The sequence below is a fragment of the Phocoena sinus genome, chromosome 3 (assembly GCF_008692025.1).
Source record: "Phocoena sinus isolate mPhoSin1 chromosome 3, mPhoSin1.pri, whole genome shotgun sequence".
NCBI classification, from domain to species: domain Eukaryota; kingdom Metazoa; phylum Chordata; class Mammalia; order Artiodactyla; family Phocoenidae; genus Phocoena; species Phocoena sinus.
Genome location: NC_045765.1, coordinates 113,728,345 through 113,745,365, shown reverse-complemented (window position 1 = coordinate 113,745,365; position 17,021 = coordinate 113,728,345). Strand labels below are relative to the sequence as shown.

The following is a 17,021-nucleotide window of genomic DNA, read 5'->3' as shown; positions in this document are numbered from 1 at the left end:
TGTACGCCGGTAGTTTTCTCAGAATGTTTTGCCTCGCGTAAACCCAGCCAAATCACGCCACACCTGAAGGCAGCTCCGTCCGGCCAGGGCTGGAGACCCGGGGCGAGCCGCCATTAGAAGCGCCCGCAGCCGAGAGCTGACCCGGTGGTGAGAGGCCCCGGGGGTGAGCGGCCTCGGGGGCCTGAGGGCCTCGGGGTCGGACATGGAGCCGGGTCGGCGCGTCCCGGGGCGCAGGGAAGCGGCAAGGGGTTTGCTGCTTGGCGAGGCTGCGGCCGCCAAGGGGTTGCGGGAGGACCTGAGGGTCGCGGCGGTCCGGCCCTGGAGAGGCCTGGCGCGGATTCCCGAAGCAAGAGCGTCCGCGGCGCGAGGATGGCGGCGGCCGAGCACGAGTTCCGTGAGTCTGGGAACAAGGCCTGGAGACGCCGGCGCTTGGCGGCGCCGCGCGGGCCGCGGGGAGCTGGTTGAGCAGTGTGGGTGCCAGCGCTCAGGCCGCGGCGGGAAGGGACCCGAGCGCATCCTCATCCCTGTGCCCTCTGAGGGCTAGTTTTCAGCTTTGGGATCCACCCCCACCGAAGTTTTGGCTCACATTTCTCAGGACGTTTTTTTCCGGTTAACCCTGCGCTGTGGGTGGAAGGAAAGTGTTACCCTTTCAAATTAAGGAAAAGAATTTTTCAAGAAATGATTAAGCCCTTTTACAAATAAGGAAAGATGGTTTTTGTGTTTGTTTTGTTTTTTTGCGGTACGCGGGCCTCTCACCGTTGTGGCCTCGCCCGTGCGGAGCACAGGCTCCGGATGCGCAGGCTCAGCGGCCATGGCTCACGGGCCCAGCCGCTCCGTGGCATGTGGGATCTTCCCCGGGACCGGGGGCACGAACCCGTGTACCCTGCATTGGCAGTCGGACTCTCAACCACTGCGCCACCAGGGAAGCCCTTAATAAATTTATTCATTTATTTTTGGCTCTGTTGGGTTCTTTGTTGCTGCACGCGGGGCTCTTCTCTAGTTGTGGAGAGCGGGGGCTACTCTTCGTTGCGGTGAATGCGGGTTTCTCATTGCGGTGGCTTCTCTTGTTGCGGGCTCTAGTCGTGCGGGCTTCAGTAGTTGTGGGTCACGGGCTCTAGAGCGCAGGCTCAGCAGCTGTGGCGCACGCGCTTAGTTGCTCCGCCAGCATGTGGGATCTTCCCGGACCACGGGCTCGAACCCATGTCCCCTGCGTTGGCAGGCAGGTTCTTAACCAGTGTGCCACGCAGGAAGCCCGATGTTGCATTTTTTTAAATGCTTCTTTCTAAATCAATTTAAATGATCATGTAGTCTTTCTTAGATTACATTGATTGATTTTCAAATATGGAACCAGTTTTGCATTGTCAGGATAAACCCCACATAGTTATGGTGTATTATACTTTTTATATATGACTGGATTTGACTTGATAATGTTTGAGGAGTTTTGAATCTATGTTGTTGAGGGATATTTGTTTATAGTTTTCTGTTCTTGTAATGTCTTTGGTTTTAGAATCAAGGAAATGCTGATCTCGTAAGATGTGTTGGGAAGTGTTTCCTCCTCTTCTGTTTTCTGGAAGAGATGGTATAGACTTGATGTTATCCTTTAAATATTTGGTAGAATTCACCAGTGAAACTGTCTGGGTATGGGAATTTCTTTTTTGGAATTTTTAAAACTACAAAGCCCATTTCTTTAATAGTTATGGGATTATTCCAGTTATCTGTGTAATCTTGAGCGAATATTGGTAGTTTGTGGTTTTTGAGGAGTTGTTTCATTTCATCTAAGTTGTTGAATTTATGTGCATGGAGTTGTTCATAGTATTCTCTTTTTCATCTTTTAATGTCTGTGGAGACTGTAGTGCTCTGCTCTCTTTCATTCCTTACATTGGTAACACGTGTCTTCCCTCTTTTTTCTTAGTCTTGCTAGAGGTTTATTGATTTTATTGACGTCTTCAAAGAACCAGCTTTTGTTTTTATTGATTTTTCTCTATTGTTTTTCTGTTTTCAGTTTCATTGATTACTGCTTTTACCTTTGTTGTTTTTCTTCTGTCTGCTTGATTTAGGTTTATTTTGCTCTTCATTTTTTACTTTCTCAAGGTAGGAGCTTAGATTATTGACCTGAAGCCTTTCTTCTTTTCTGATAATTTAATCCTATAAGCTTTAGCTGCATCCCACACATTTTGATATATTTTATTTTTATTTTCATTCAGTTCAAAATATTTTCTAATTTCTCTTGAGATTTCCTCTTTGATCCATGGTCCAGATTTTTTTTTTTTTTTCAAAAATTGGAAGTTCTCATAGTACTTAGCCTATATTCCCTCCTGGCAGTATTCTTCTGGAAGTGATTGTTGTTACCCAACCCTTCCATCCAACCATTGAACAAATATTTATTGAACATCTACTAGCACTAGGCACTGGGATTACTTCAGCTTCCCCATGGATGTGTATTCAGGTGAAGGAAGCAGACAGTGAACAAGTATATATGTATTAAATGTCAAATAATATCAAATGATATGAAGAAAGAAAGGAGTAGGGCATAGGCGTGGAGAATGACAGGGGAAAGAGGATTGGGTGGTCAGGCGTGGTTTTTCAGAGGTGGTACCATTTGAGGTACCACCTGAATGACATGAAAGAGGAAATCTGGACTTGTTTTTCTAGCTCAGTATGGCCCCCTCCTGTTCTGACCCTCTTTCCTCAAACTTGCTCTGCTACTGAAGGCATGGAGTGTTGTACCCCTAAAAGTTTAAGTGAATGATACAGCTCTGTGTAACCTGTTTTTGGTTTTAAAGTATGTCTCCTACACTAACCTAGATCTTTACCGCTACCAGTACCCTGCTACATCTTTTTTTTTTTTTTTTTTTTTTAAATTTTGGCTGTGTTGGGTCTTCGTTTCTGTGCAAGGGCTTTCTCTAGTTGCGGCGAGCGGGGGCCACTCTTCATCGCGGCACATGGGCCTCTCACTGTCGCGTCCTCTCTTGTTGCGGAGCACAGGCTCCAGACGTGCAGGCTCAGTAGTTGTGGCTCACGGGCCCAGTTGCTCCGCAGCATATGGGATCCTCCCAGACCAGGGCTCGAACCCATGTCCCCTGCACCGCAGGCAGATTCTCAACCACTGCGCCACCAGGGAAGCCCTAACCTGTTTTTTTTTTGACTGAACATTTAACCTTTACTTGATTTTATCCATTACATTTTTAATGCATATATATTAAAGTACTCTTCTGAATATTATTTAGTAAACTGATATGTTTATGATTTTGTCTGGGCCATTTTCTCGACTCTGTCACTTATTACCCAGAAGGTAGACGGTGGTGTGTTGGTAAGGGTCTAACTACCAGCTCTCTGGGAGAAGAAGTTCTGATTTGTAGTGTTTTCCAATTTCCTTTGTGTAATGCTTCCACTGTGACTAATTTCAAGCTACAAGGTGATGTCACTGGACACAGAGTTGAGAAGAGTTACACACAGCTGGTTCTTATTAGCCTGTACAAGCTGGCTCCTTCACACCACTGAAGGAAGGTTTTATAATCTGTTTTATAGGTTGGGATATTAAAATTAAGAATTGTTACAGGGTTACACAATTAGTAAGCCGTGGGGCAGTCAGTGAACATTTTCAGCCCCTAGATATTCTGATGTAATTGGCTTGGACCAGGAGTTTTTTATGGTGTTTTTGTTTGTTTGTTTTTGCTGTACGCGGGCCTCTCACTGCTGTGGCCTCTCCCGTTGCGGAGCACAGGCTCCGGATGCGCAGGCTCAGCGGCCATGGCTCACGGGCCCAGCCGCTTCGCAGCATGTGGGATCCTCTCGGACCAGGGCACGAACCCGCGTCCCCTGCATCGGCAGGAGGACTCTCAACCACTGCGCCACCAGGGAAGCCCTATGGTGCTTTTTAATTGTCTTAGAAACTTCCTTAAAATTAAATTTTTAAAAATATTTATTTATTTATGGCTGCATTGGGTCTTAGTTGTGGCGTACAGGCTTCTCTCTAGTTGTGGCACGCAAGCTCCAGAGTGCGTGGGCTCCGTAGTTGCGGCACAGCGTGTGGGATCTTAGGTCCCCAACCAGGGATTGAACCCGCATCCCCTGCATTGGAAGGCGGTTTCTTAACCACTGGACCACCAGGGAAGTCCCTTAATTTTCCTTATCGATATGGTAGAAAAGGGGCAAGATACTCAACTTCAGGGACAGACTAGAATCCATGTGTCATATTTCCGGGCACAGTAAGGTCTTGACTTGCTATTTCAGGGATATACCAAAGAGGGATAAGGACCTGGAAATAGAACCCCCCTCCCATTGGATTAATACACTGGGGCAAGGAGCTGTGGCCAGGCTGTGTACGAACCAGGAGAAGGAGCTGAGAGGAGTCCGGCCTAACCAGAGGAATCTGTTAGCTAAAGCGTGTGGCCAGTGGGCAGTGTGGACCTCTACTTCAGCAGTACACTCCCATACTGACACCCTGGACACAGGCAGTGACTGGAAGCTTGGGCTTTGAATTCAGGCTGCCTAGGACAATTCTATCATTTATTATCTTTAAGGCATGAGCAAGTGGTTTAACTTCTCTAAGCCTCGGTTTCCCCATCTGTAAGATGGGGGTAATAACGTCTGTTCCATCAGGTTGTTAGTTTTATAAAATCCCTAGGGTGCTCCAACATTTGGAGATCGAGCAGAGGAGGAAGAACCAGTGAAAGAGACTGGGAAGCAACAAGTGGCCTAACAGAAGCCTGGAGGAAAACGTGTTAGAAGGAGAATGTGGTCCTCTGTGTCAGATCTGCCAGGAGCTCAGTGCACATGACAGAGGAGTGATGACTGGATTTTAGCAAGATGGAGTGACCCTGATAAGAGCAGTTTTGGTGGAGCAATAGGCATGATGTCTGATTAGCATAGGTTGAGATGAGATGGTGAGATGAGTACATGGAGACATCATTATAGAACATCATTATAGAACACTTCTAAGAAGTTTGAGGGTAATGGGAATTGAGAAGTGGAATGGCAGTTGGAAAGGAATGTGAAGTTAAGGGATTTTTTTTTTTTTTACATGAGAGGTATTATAGCACCTCTGTGTATGTTGAAGGGAACAGTCCACTGGAGAGACATTGAATGATGCAGAGGAGAAAGAGGATAATTTCCAGGAGATAGATGAAATAATTGAAAAGATGAGAAGGGATGGGATCTAGATCCCAAGTGGAGAGGTTGGCCTTGGGAAGGCACAGGGATGCTTCACTTCACTGATTGTAACAGTAATAAAAACAGAGAGTGTGGGTATAAATGAAGTTAGGTAGATTGGTTGACTTTTAGCTGTCCAGGTATAGAAATGGAGCAGATAGCAGTTGGGTTTAATCTCAGAATTTGGATTCTGCCAACTAGTCGGATGAAGGAAGTGAGTGGTGAGGGAGGCAAATGTGTTTGCACGGAAGTGGTTCAAAGATGAACCATAGGATCTAAACTGGGTGAGGAGGGAAGTAAGGGCCTATGGGATGGATAATATAAAAAGACGGTGAGAAGCGTAGAATGGAGGACTTGATGAGGTCGCAAAATTTCTGGACTGGGAAGGCTAGAGCAGGTGAGCTGAATGGATGAGTCCATGATCAGAGAATGGGATTCTTGAAGATGTCAGAGGTAGTGTAGTTATTGTTGCAGGAAGGAGAGTAGGGTGCGGGAGGATGTTCACATCCCAGGTCACGTCCGAGACCCTGGGATGGCTGCCAAGTGTGGGTTCTTGGCTTTGCGCAGGAAAGAATTCAAGAGCGAGCCATGGTAAAGTGAAAGACGGTTTATTCAGGGAGATGCACACTCCATAGACAGAGTGTGGGGCATCTTGGAAGGCAAGAGGCACCAGGGTATGGGCTTGTCCGTTTTTATAGGGCTGGGTAATTTCATAGGCTAATGAGTGGGAGGAGCATTCCAGCTATTTTGGGGAAGGGGTGGGGATTTCCAGGAATTGGGCCACCACTCACTTTTTGACCTTTATGGTCGGCCTTGGAACTGTCAAGGCACCTGTGGGTGTCTCATTTAGCGGTGCTGATGTGTTACTATGAGCTGAGCATATACTGAGGCTCAAGGTCTAGTGGAAGTCAACTCATCTGCCATCTTGGACCTATTTGGTTCTAATCAGTTTATGTCTTGTCCTCAGGCTATGTCATTCTTTTAGAGATTGTGCCCTGCCCCCTTCCTGTCTCATTATGTGTAGTGATGATAGTCATGTCAAGCGTATGACTCTGAAATTAGGTGGCTGAGGTCAGGTGGAGGAAAAGGTTATTGGAGGTGAGGGGGCTAGGGAACTGAGAGACCAAGGTGTTGGATTAATCATCTGCCTGGATGTTGAAGTTGCTTAGAGTGGTAGCAAGAGTAGCAGTATTGGGCTGGCCAAAAAGTTCGTTTGGATTTTTCCATACAATGGCATGGAAAAACCCAAATGAACTTTTTGGCCAACCCAATGGGAAGAGCCAAGCGATAGAATGAATGTGTATGTCTCCCAGGAAGATACTCCCTGGTCTTTGACTGGACTTGGAAGCATGCTGAAAAGTCCTTGGCAGATGCTAGGGAAACTACTCAACAACACATCTATAGGGACTTCCGTGGTGGCACAGTGGTTAAGAATCCGCCTGCCAATGCAGGGTACACGGGTTCGAGCCCTGGTGCGGGAAGATCCCACATGCTGCGGAGCAACTAAGCCCGTGCACCACAGCTACTGAGCCTACACTCTAGAGCCAGCAAGCCACAACTACTGAGCCAGCAAGCCACAACTACTGAAGCCTGCATGCCTAGAGCCCGTGCTCTGCAACAAGAGAAGACAACGCAATGAGAAGCCCACACACTGCAACGAAGAGTAGCCCCCTCTCGCCACAACTAGAGAAAAGCCTGCACGCAGCAACAAAGACCCAATGCAGCCAAAAAAAAAAAAAAAAAAAACTATAAAACCTCTCTTAGGTCCTTTCTTTTTGGAGATGGTCAATTGCTGATTTCACATCATCCCAATTCTGAGTTTATTCCCCAATGTTGTGATTGTCCTCTGAGAGCTTTCCAGCTTCTTTACATTACAAAAGAACAACAACAAACCAACAACAAACAAACAAACAAACAACTCAGTAAATCCTGGAATCTCCTCTAGGCTATTTAATAAAACCTGCCATCTGAATATGTATTTGTGTGTGACATATAATGTTCATAGTGTATAGTAATGTTAATGTTTATAGTTAAAAGTGTGAATCCACTTTTATCTCCTTTCATATAAATGAGAATAAAACAGGTTCATCCCTTTTAGCCTTCGTTCATGTATATTTATATGATGTGCTGCATTTTAAGGTTCTGTTTCTGCAGGTCTGGCATCTGCAAAGGGTTCTGCAGACAACAGTTTTATCTCTGTAAGCTTGCATGGAGTATTTGGGCTCCTCCCTGAGTAATCTTGTACAAACGTCTTATAAACAACACCCCCTGAGAAGTCAATGGCCACCCTCTGACCTCCTAGAGCTAGATACTGCATTGCTGACTTCAGGGTGGTCCTTTGGAATAATGTTTTGCTTGGGACCAGGAAGATTTTTAAGGCTGTGAAAACACTTGCAGCATGAGGAGAAAGTGGAATCTTGATAATACAGCTTTATGAAATACTGAAGCAAAGTTCCCACGTCCAGAATAGCAGAATGCGAAAGGCTCAAGCCTGCTGTTTCAAGTTTTTAGTTCCAAGGTTTGCCACACGAGGTTTGCTTTCTCTTCAGCCCTCTTAAATTCCCTGTCATGCTTGCTTGCTTGCTTTTAGTGCTGCCAAATGAGAGAAGCTTCCAGAATGCTGCTAAAAGCAATAATTTGGAGCTTATGGAGAAGCTGTTTGAAAAGAAGGTTAACATGAATGCTGCGAACAATGTGAGTAGAAATCACAGATGTGACAAGTGACAGTGGTGTGGGTTTACACAGTCCAACTGAAATAAAAATAAAAGTGATTCTGCTAAATGAGATGAGGGAGAGCTCCGTTGCTGGCAATTCCGTAATGTTTAAGCCAAAGGTGGAATCAAGCAGTGGAAGAGGCTCTGGGTGTTTTAACTGATCTATTCCAAGGGGAAGCGTCCAGGGTCTTTATGTGCAGCTGTACTAAGTCTGTGGGTGGACAGTGAAGCCAACTGTCAAGGTTATGGGCCTGGACTTGGTCCTGGATCATAGCCTGTGGATCACTTTGGCCTCAAACATTCTGGAAAGGCAGAACATCTTTTGCTACATGGTTCATCATTGTTTTCTCGCCAGTGATGTCCTTTATGGTTGGGGCCTTGCAAATTTAAAATCCAATGGAGAGTATGGGTTTGCATTTTATTGCTTCTGAAATATAGTTCATCTGCATGTTGGGCAGTGAGGCCTCTTCTGAAACCTGGCTCTCACTTGTTCTTCAAGTGCCTGGGTTTAGGGGAGAGGTCCCACTGCCAGACATGGATTTCCTACTGCTTGCTTCTGTGGCGATTTCCTGACAGCCCCACCAGGCAGGGTTTATCAAAGTGAACAGACTGGGGGGGCTGTGTCAATTGTTTAGGACAATTTGTGGGGATGGCAGAGGTGGATGTAATGCAAATGAAGCATAAACTTTAAGACACCTGCTTGCACAGACTCTTTCCAAGGCACTGGGAGGACTCTAGCAGTGTGTTCCATTGTTATATGATTTTGTAAAATCTGAAAAAGTAAGAAATTTTAACTGTAATCCGTTAAGCTTTCTGACTCTGGCTTTAAAGAGGGCTCCCAAAGAGTGTAAACTTGACGTTCCACAAAACCTGGATCTATCCCAGGCAATGAGGTCATAGAAACTGAGGTCATGCATCATGTGCAGTGGAAGGGTGTTTAACAGTTGTGCATGTGTGTGTGTGAGGGGATCTGTGTTTATGTGTGTGTGGGAGTTTATGTGTCTGTGTACATTGTGTATGTGTACATGTGTATGTCTGATGTGTTACCTGTGTATACCATATTCATTGTCCACAGACATCCTAGAGAGAGTAGAAAAATAGCAAATTTTTACAGCATAACAATTTTAGGAACAAAAAAAAGGAAGGGAATCAAGAAAGGAAGGGAGCAAAAATTAAAGAAATAAGCAAGGATCTTTTAAGGTAATATCTAGATTAATTGTTGAATAAGTAAAGCAATAATCATTTTTCCAAGCAGCAGGAAATAGATTCTCCAGTGTACTTTTATAACCATTTGAAAATTTTTTCCATATAACTTTCTGATATTTTAAACCATATTTTTATATTAAAGTACTTAGAGAGATAGTACACTTAAACTTACAGTCAGTGTAGCAAGTTATTGTAAACTCCTGATGAATTATATTATGCTTTCTAATGACATCTCTTTTAGTCCTGTTTACAGCAAATTGTTGGCATGGTTACTTGTAGAGTTCCTTAAAATCTGTGATGACAGAAATGAAAAAACATCGAAGTGGTTTTATTGAATTATCTTGGATGGTATTTTGATTTGCATCCTTATTCACGAATAAAGTTAAAGGGGAGTTTATAAGCCCAAATTTGACATACTAGGACATAGCTCTAGACTGCAGAAAATAGCAAGGGTAACTCAAATTTAGTTTATCACCGATTTAGCTACCAAGGAAATCAGATTAAACAGTTCTCAATTTTTGCAATAAATTATTTATGAGAAACAGGATAGTAAATTCTTTGGAAGCAAGATCAGTATCTAGAATGTGGGAAATATGACATGTGTTTTAGTTACAAGCAAAACATCCATTGTCTGAAGCATGTCAGACTGTCTCTAGACATCCTGGGAGCACCAAGTTGGCTTTTCTTTGAAGCAGAAGATATTTATAGCTTTCTTTCTCTCTGTGTGTCTTTTCTTCCTCCCACCTTCCTCCTTCCCTCCCCCCCCCCCACCTCCCTCTCCCTCTCTCTCTTTTCCTTCCTTCCTTCCTTCCTTCCTTCCTTCCGTCTCTTTCTTGATTTGTTTGCTTCAGTAAAATTTACAGTCCAAAAATTACAGAGGAAAGAACCATATATGGATTGAACTTCTAGGAAGATTTTTTGTTATGTATTATCAGCATGTCCTACCATTATTAATGATTGCATACCAGAGAAATACAGCTTTTACTCTCTAGTTGAAATACATACAGTCAGTCATAGGTTACGCAGTGGATTTCAGCTTGAGGCATATCCTCCAGTTGATTGCTAAATTCTCTATTATCTAACAGTAGAGAAATGCAAGATTATGCTGGATACAGTTCTCACTACTTTCAAAGGCTAGGCAAATAGTAGATAAATAATCAAAACACAAGCACCTGATAGAAAATTATGGCCGTTCAAGAACCAGGAATCTTGGGCTTCCCTGGTGGCGCAGTGGTTGAGAGTCCGCCTGCCAATGCAGGGGACACGGGTTCGTGCCCCGGTCCAGGAAGATCCCACATGCCGCAGAGAGGCTGGGCCCGTGAGCCATGGCCGCTGAGCCTGCGTGTCCGGAGCCTGTGCTCTGCGATGGGAGAGGCCACAACAGTGAGAGGCCTGCGTACTGCAAAAAAAAAAAAAAAAAAAAGAACCAGGAATCTTAAGAAGGCTAAGTAGTGTTCCTCAGATGAACCGCACAGCCCTGCCTTTTGCAGTGGGGACAGGTCATTTGTCTGCAGTGGATTTCTTGCTGAATCACAAGGCCAGGGGGCTGTTGCTGGTGAGGCAACCTCGTCTTCGTTGGGGAGAATGGATTGGAGCATAACCAACGTAAGGGGAAAATCTGGCCGCTTGGGTTATCTTTTCTGTACCTACACACAAAATATTTCCATTGGCAGTGTTCATTTTGGAAAGATCTATTTAGAGAATACGCATATTATGTGCTTTTTGTATTTGGTAGTCACCAATTGTTTACCCACTACCTATAGGATTTACGCTTTTACTTATTTTCCCATATTGACCTTATGGCCAGTAGCATGCCTTTGTAAGAATAAAATGGTTGCCTAGAATGTAACTGGGGGCATAGAAGACAGAAGCTAACTGGACTCAGGGACATTAAATCTGGAATTTTCCCTGTGAACTCTGATAAATAAATAAGGCGTATTAAACGCATACTGTGTACCAGGCACCAGTCTCAGGACTTTGATATTTAGTGCCCCCAGCCTTGTGAGAAAAGTATTGCTATAATGTCCAATTTACAGATGAGGGGCCTGAGACAAAGAGAGCTTAAGTATCTTGCCCCCAAAATTACATCTAAGAAGGAGTGGAGGCAGGATTTTAACCTGGCTTATCTGATTCCAGAGACCATGGCCTTAGCCACATATCACCTTGATGATTTATCTGCCTAGACATCAAAATCCACCCTAAAGATTTTCCATGTACTTTTCCCAACTTCGTTTAATACTTTACCATGGAACAAGGAAACCAGTTAGGCTGGAGAGACCCAACATCATGTTTATCATCTCCAGCTGCAAAAGTAGGTGATAACCTTGGCTTTTAGTTAATCCAATGGATGATAGTTCTTGATTCTTAGTTAATCCAATGGGCCATGTTTTTTAAAGTTAAACTATTCAAAAAATTCTTAAAGAGCTATTCTGTTTTTTCCCTGGACTGACTCTTTGGAGAGTAAGACTCAGCATTGCTTTACCTTCATGTCTCACAGGGTTAGGTTTAGTATGTGCTTGGTAAATCATTGGAAGATGAATAAATGAAATCAGTTCAAACCAATTGGTCATCTTATTGGTTATCTTATTGGTTTTGTCGGCACTCATAGACATGGCCTAGACTTCATAATGATGAGAGTTTCTCTTTGTTTCACCAGAGGGACACATCCCTCTCTGTCTAATTATTGCTCTAGTATTGGTAGGCAAGTGGATTGATAAACAACAGAATCAGAATGAAGAAAAACCCCTTTTAAAAAATTGGCACTGCAGGGCTTCCCTGGTGGCTCAGTGGTTAAGAATCTGCCTGCCAATGCAAGGGACACAGGTTCGAGCCCTGGGCCGGGAAGATCCCACATGCCGCAGAGCAACTAAGCCATGCACCACAACTACTGAGCCTGAGCTCTAGAGCTAGAGCCCGCAAGCCACAACTACTGAGCCCACGTGCCACAAGTACTGAAGCCTGTGCATCTAGAGTCTGTGCTCCGCAACAAGAGAAGCCATGATAATGAGAAGCCTGCGCACCACAATGAAGAGTAGCCCCTGCTCACCGCAACTAGAGAAAGCCCGCGCACAGCAACGAAGACCCAACACAGCCAAAAATATAAATAAATAAATAAATATTTTTTAAAAACTTTAAAAAAATTGGCACTGCAAGCACTCCAACTTAATGAGTGTAATAAGTTGTATTACAGTTATAATACTTAAGGAACATGTTGTTTAGGTCTGAAAATTATCATTTGATTATCTTTTAATGTTCTTTAGCCTGCGAAAGATGTTTTGGTAATAGACATGATTGCCAAGAGTCTAGTTTTATTTTAACATTGAAACCCAGATACAATAACTTTTTATTTTACTTTAATTTTTAAATTAACATACTGTTCATTAACTTTCTTCTTGGCATACAGCTTTATGAATTTTAACACATGTATAAATTCATGTAACCACTATCACAATCAAAATACAGAACAGTTGCATCAGCCAGAAAAATCCCGTATGCTGCCTCTTTGTAGTCAAAACCTCTTTGTAGTCAAACCCTCCCCTACCCTGGCAACCACTGATCTTTTCTCCATCTCTATAATTTTGCCTTTTTGAGAGTGCCATATAAATGATACCATATAGTATGTAACCTTTTGACACTGGCTTTTTTCACTCAGCAAAATTTCTCTGAGGTTCATGTGTTGCATGTATCAATAATTCCTCCCTTTTTATTGCTGAATAGTATTCCAGTGTATAGATATACCACAGTTTATTATATCCATTCACCAGTTGAAGGACATTAGAATTGCTTCCAGTTTTTGACTATAACAAGTAAAGCTGCTGTAAACATTCGTGTACAGGTATTTGTGTAAGCATAAGTTTTCATTTCTCTAATGTAAATACCTAGAGAAGTGAGATTACTGGGGCATATAGTGAACTATATACAAGAAGCCACTAGACTTTCTTAGAGGGGCTGCACCATTTTCATTCCCACCAGCAATGTACTAGGTTTCCATTTGTTCCACATCCTCATCAGCACTTGGTATTGTTATTTTTCTCCCTTAATTTTAGCCATTCTAATAGGTTTGTATTGGCATCTCATTGTGGTTTCATTTGCATTTCTTTAATAGCTAGTTGTTATTAAATCATATTTTCTTGTGTTATTTACCATTTATATATCTTCTTTGGTGATACGTCTGTTCAAATCTTTTGAACATTAAAAAAAATTGATTATGTTGGTTTTTTTACATTAATTTTATTTGATCTTTGCAACAACCCTGTGTGCTTGGTACTATTTTTTAAAAAATATTTATTTAATTATTTATTTATTTTTGGCTGAGGCGGGTCTCAGTTGCGGCGCGCGGGCTCTTTGTTGCAGCGTGCGGGCTTCTCTCTAGTTGTGGCACGTGGGATCCAGAGTGTGAGGTCTCTCTAGTTGTGGCGCACGGGTTCCATAGCATGTGGGCTCTGTAGTTGCAGCAGGCAGACTCCCTCGTTGTGGCACGCAGGCTCAGTAGTTACAGTGTGCAGGCTTAGTTGCCCCATGGCATGTGGGATCTTAGTTCCCCCACCAAGGATCGAACCTGTGTCCCCTGCATTGGAAGGCAGATTCTTAACCACTAGACCACCAGGGAAGTCCCTGTTTTAATTGTTGAGTTTTGAGAGTTCATTATATATTCTGGATCCAAGTCCTTTGTTAGATATGTGATTTGCAAATATTTTTTCACCCTCTGCAGCTTATCCTTTTAGTGTTTTTCATAGAGCAGAAGTTTTTAATTTTGATGAAATTCAATTCACTTGTATTTAAAAAATGAATCTAGCTATTGGTATTATATCTAAGAATGATTTGCCTAACTTAAGGTTATGAAGATTTCTCATATTTTTCTTCAAAAACTTTTATAGCCTTGTGTTTTACATTTAGATTTATCGTCCGTTTTGAGTTAATTTAAGTATAAAGTTATTAGGAATCTGGTATATGGATGACTAATTTCTTCAACACCATTTGACACCAATGTCACCAGTTTTTAACACTTTTGCAGTGCTGTTTGGACCTGTGCACTATCCATGAGCCAGTCTGAGACCTGGGCAGTGGTCTACCCGATAGTTCAGTTCCCCAAGCTTTTGTCACACTGTTTAGGGTCAGGAACATGTACAGGTCCGGGGGGGAGGCCAGTAGTACATACACAACTTTATGGGGTTGCTTTCTTGAACTCCCACCTCTCCAAAATCATCTCCCCTACATTCTCCACCTGCAGGGCCCTTCTCCACCTTTTCCTGGTCTTCTGACTAGAAAGCCAAGGGTGTAGTATCCCAGCTCTGCTGTGTACTTCCCACAATTATGTCTGCCTCTGGGACTAAGAGAGGAAAAAAAAAAACCCGTTTCCCCCCTCCCCCACCCGCATCCTCCTCTTCTGACCACAGTTCCTCAGGTCAGAGAGAAGGATTCCCTCTGTCACTGCTTGCCCAGTCACTGCTCCTACCCCTTCTACTGTGGGGTTGCAACTTTGGGAGTGAGGCTTGCCTGGGGCGGAACCAGAAGAGAAAACAAAACAAAATTAGGATTTCCCCCACCTTCTCCGCCCTGTAGGGGCCCCCTTCCACTTCTTAGACCAGAATGGGAAGCTCCTCTTGGAGCTGTTTCTGTCCGGGCCAGTGATTTGTACTGCTTTGAGTCCCAGCTGGAAGGTATGGAAGAGAAAACAAAAAGATCAGGAAACCCTGATTGTTTGTATTTTGAGTTCTGGTTTTCTTCCCCAATCTACCTGCTGTCATTTACTCCTCAGAGTCCTCAAATAGCTGTTCAAACGTCTGTCCAGAGATTTTAGTAGCATTTGTTGGGAGAGACAGAGTGGAGCGTACTTATACCATCTTAAACAGGACCATAACCCTAAACCTTTGACGTACTATGAAAGTGGAGAGAATTGTACAGTAAACACTGGTGTATCCATTGCCCAGGTTCAATAGCATCTTTTCTTTTAAACAGCATGTCTGAGGATTGCCATGTGTCTAATGTATTAAACACACTACTCGTTTATGTCAGAGTGTAAGTCAGTTGTACCCAAAATGTTGGAGAGAGGTTTTACCACTTTGTTCTCTCTGAGGTTTTTCCGAACATATATTTGTATTACCCTGTATTTGAAGCATGACTCTGTCTAGCATCAGCCTCTTGTAACTTTGCCTTGGGGCACTGAAATGCTGTCAGGAGGGAAATAGCATCATTCCTGATGTACCTCTGTACTCTGCCTTGAAAGATTCATTAAGTTAAGTATTTCTGTAACTAAATCAATTATTCACAGTGGCATTAGAGCATAACTAATAAAATGCTTTTTATAATTCAAGCAATGCCATGTTTGGCCAGACCTGGCAGCTTCTTTATCTGAGTGATGAGCCCTCAGTTTGACTTAGCAGTTCTGTCTTTTGAGTTCTAACACCTATTTGCAAAGAGCCAACAATGGCACCCCTTCACCATCAATATTTATTCAGTGTCTGTTGTGGGTATCAATGCCAACTACTGGGGATTCAACTAGATATAAGTCCTTGCTACTCAAAGTAGGTCCTGGGACCAGAAACACTGGTATCACCAGGGAGCTTGTTAGAAATGCAGAATCTTGGGCCCCACCCCAGACCTCATGAGTCAGAATCTGCAGTTTAACAAGATCCCCAGGTGATTGTTTCAGGAAGCACTGGCATAGATACAGTCCCTGCTTTGAGGAACCTACACTCTGTTGGGGAGCAAGGACTGAGACTGTAACAGGTAAGTTGCGTGCTGAGGATCAAATGCATAGCCCAGAGGCTGAGGACTCCAGGTTCAAAGTGGGCAGCATCCACAAATCTGGGGAAGAGGCAGACGAGGTAAATGGAGGCTCTTACTCCAGATGTGAAGAAAGGATCCCAGGTGGAGTGCAGGTGGTGCCCAGAGGATAATGCAAGCATCTACTCTCAGAGCTGCTTACTCTGAGTGCAAGTGTTCCCCGGGGAAGTTATTGACCTTCTTGCCTGTCATCAGACTGGTCATGAGAACAGGTTGTCGGTGTCTGTGGGCATTTTACACTTTACAGAGCATCAGGTACTGACTACGAATGTAATCTGTGACTCATGCTCATAAACTTCTCAGGCATGTCAGTTTCTTATCAGAAGACTTACTTTACATCTGTGAGGAGTGATTCTTTGCCTCTGAGGAACGATGGCTCCATTTGGAATTTATGGTTTCAGAGACTCAAGTTGTTTGCCTCTTGAATTCCTTGCTTTTGGATTTTATGATGGGTGTTTGAAATCCTTAAGTGTTGGCTGCTTTAAAATTAGGAATGACCTCTTAGGGAAAAGTAGAGCTATCAAAATATGATTTATCATCTATCCCAAATATTTCTGGCCTCTTTTCTGACCATATGTGAAGCTAGATTTATGGTTACTGGGTGTGAAACATTGATTTATAGGGAAGGCTAAATTAAGGGGTAAAATTTCTTGAAAAACCTCAACTAGTTATTGTACATCATTGTTCCTTGGGAAAAAGTGCAGAAATTGGTAAGCGTTTTCTTCACTCTAGACTTTAATAGACTGCCTCACTGTGTAGTGTGACAGCTGAAAGGTAAATATTATAGGGTATGTACATTTAGAGAAGGGTTTCTCCACAGTGGCACTATTGACCTGTTGGTCAGGTGATTTTTTGTTGTGGTGGAGGTTGGGGGGGTTATAGGATGTTTGCAGCATCTCTGGTCTCTACCACTAACTGCAATATCTCCCCTAGGTCACAACAACCAAAAGTGTCTCCAGAAATCTCCAAATGACCCCTGGGGGCAAAATTGCCTCCAGTGAAGAACCACACAGATTTAGAGTTACATCTCCATAATCTGGGACTTGCTTTTTTACTTCTCCATACCCAAACTATACTGACAATAAGAGAAAACATTAATGCAATTTCTGGGGACAGCCAAAGTAACTGCCAAAAGGCTTATACACTTTAAAATGGAAGTCTCCC

At 43.4% G+C, this 17,021-nt stretch overlaps 1 protein-coding gene across 1 annotated transcript in view; it reads left to right on the top strand.

Annotated features, from left to right (window-relative positions):
* The first annotated feature begins 202 nt into the window (after positions 1-202).
* Positions 203-17,021, top strand: part of ANKDD1B (ankyrin repeat and death domain containing 1B) — a 55,708-nt gene continuing 38,889 nt past the window's right edge. The window contains 4 exon segments of the mRNA XM_032626541.1: positions 203-539; positions 7,742-7,845; positions 10,534-10,619; positions 15,089-15,097. Of these exon segments, the coding sequence (XP_032482432.1) occupies positions 203-539; positions 7,742-7,845; positions 10,534-10,619; positions 15,089-15,097 (536 nt within the window).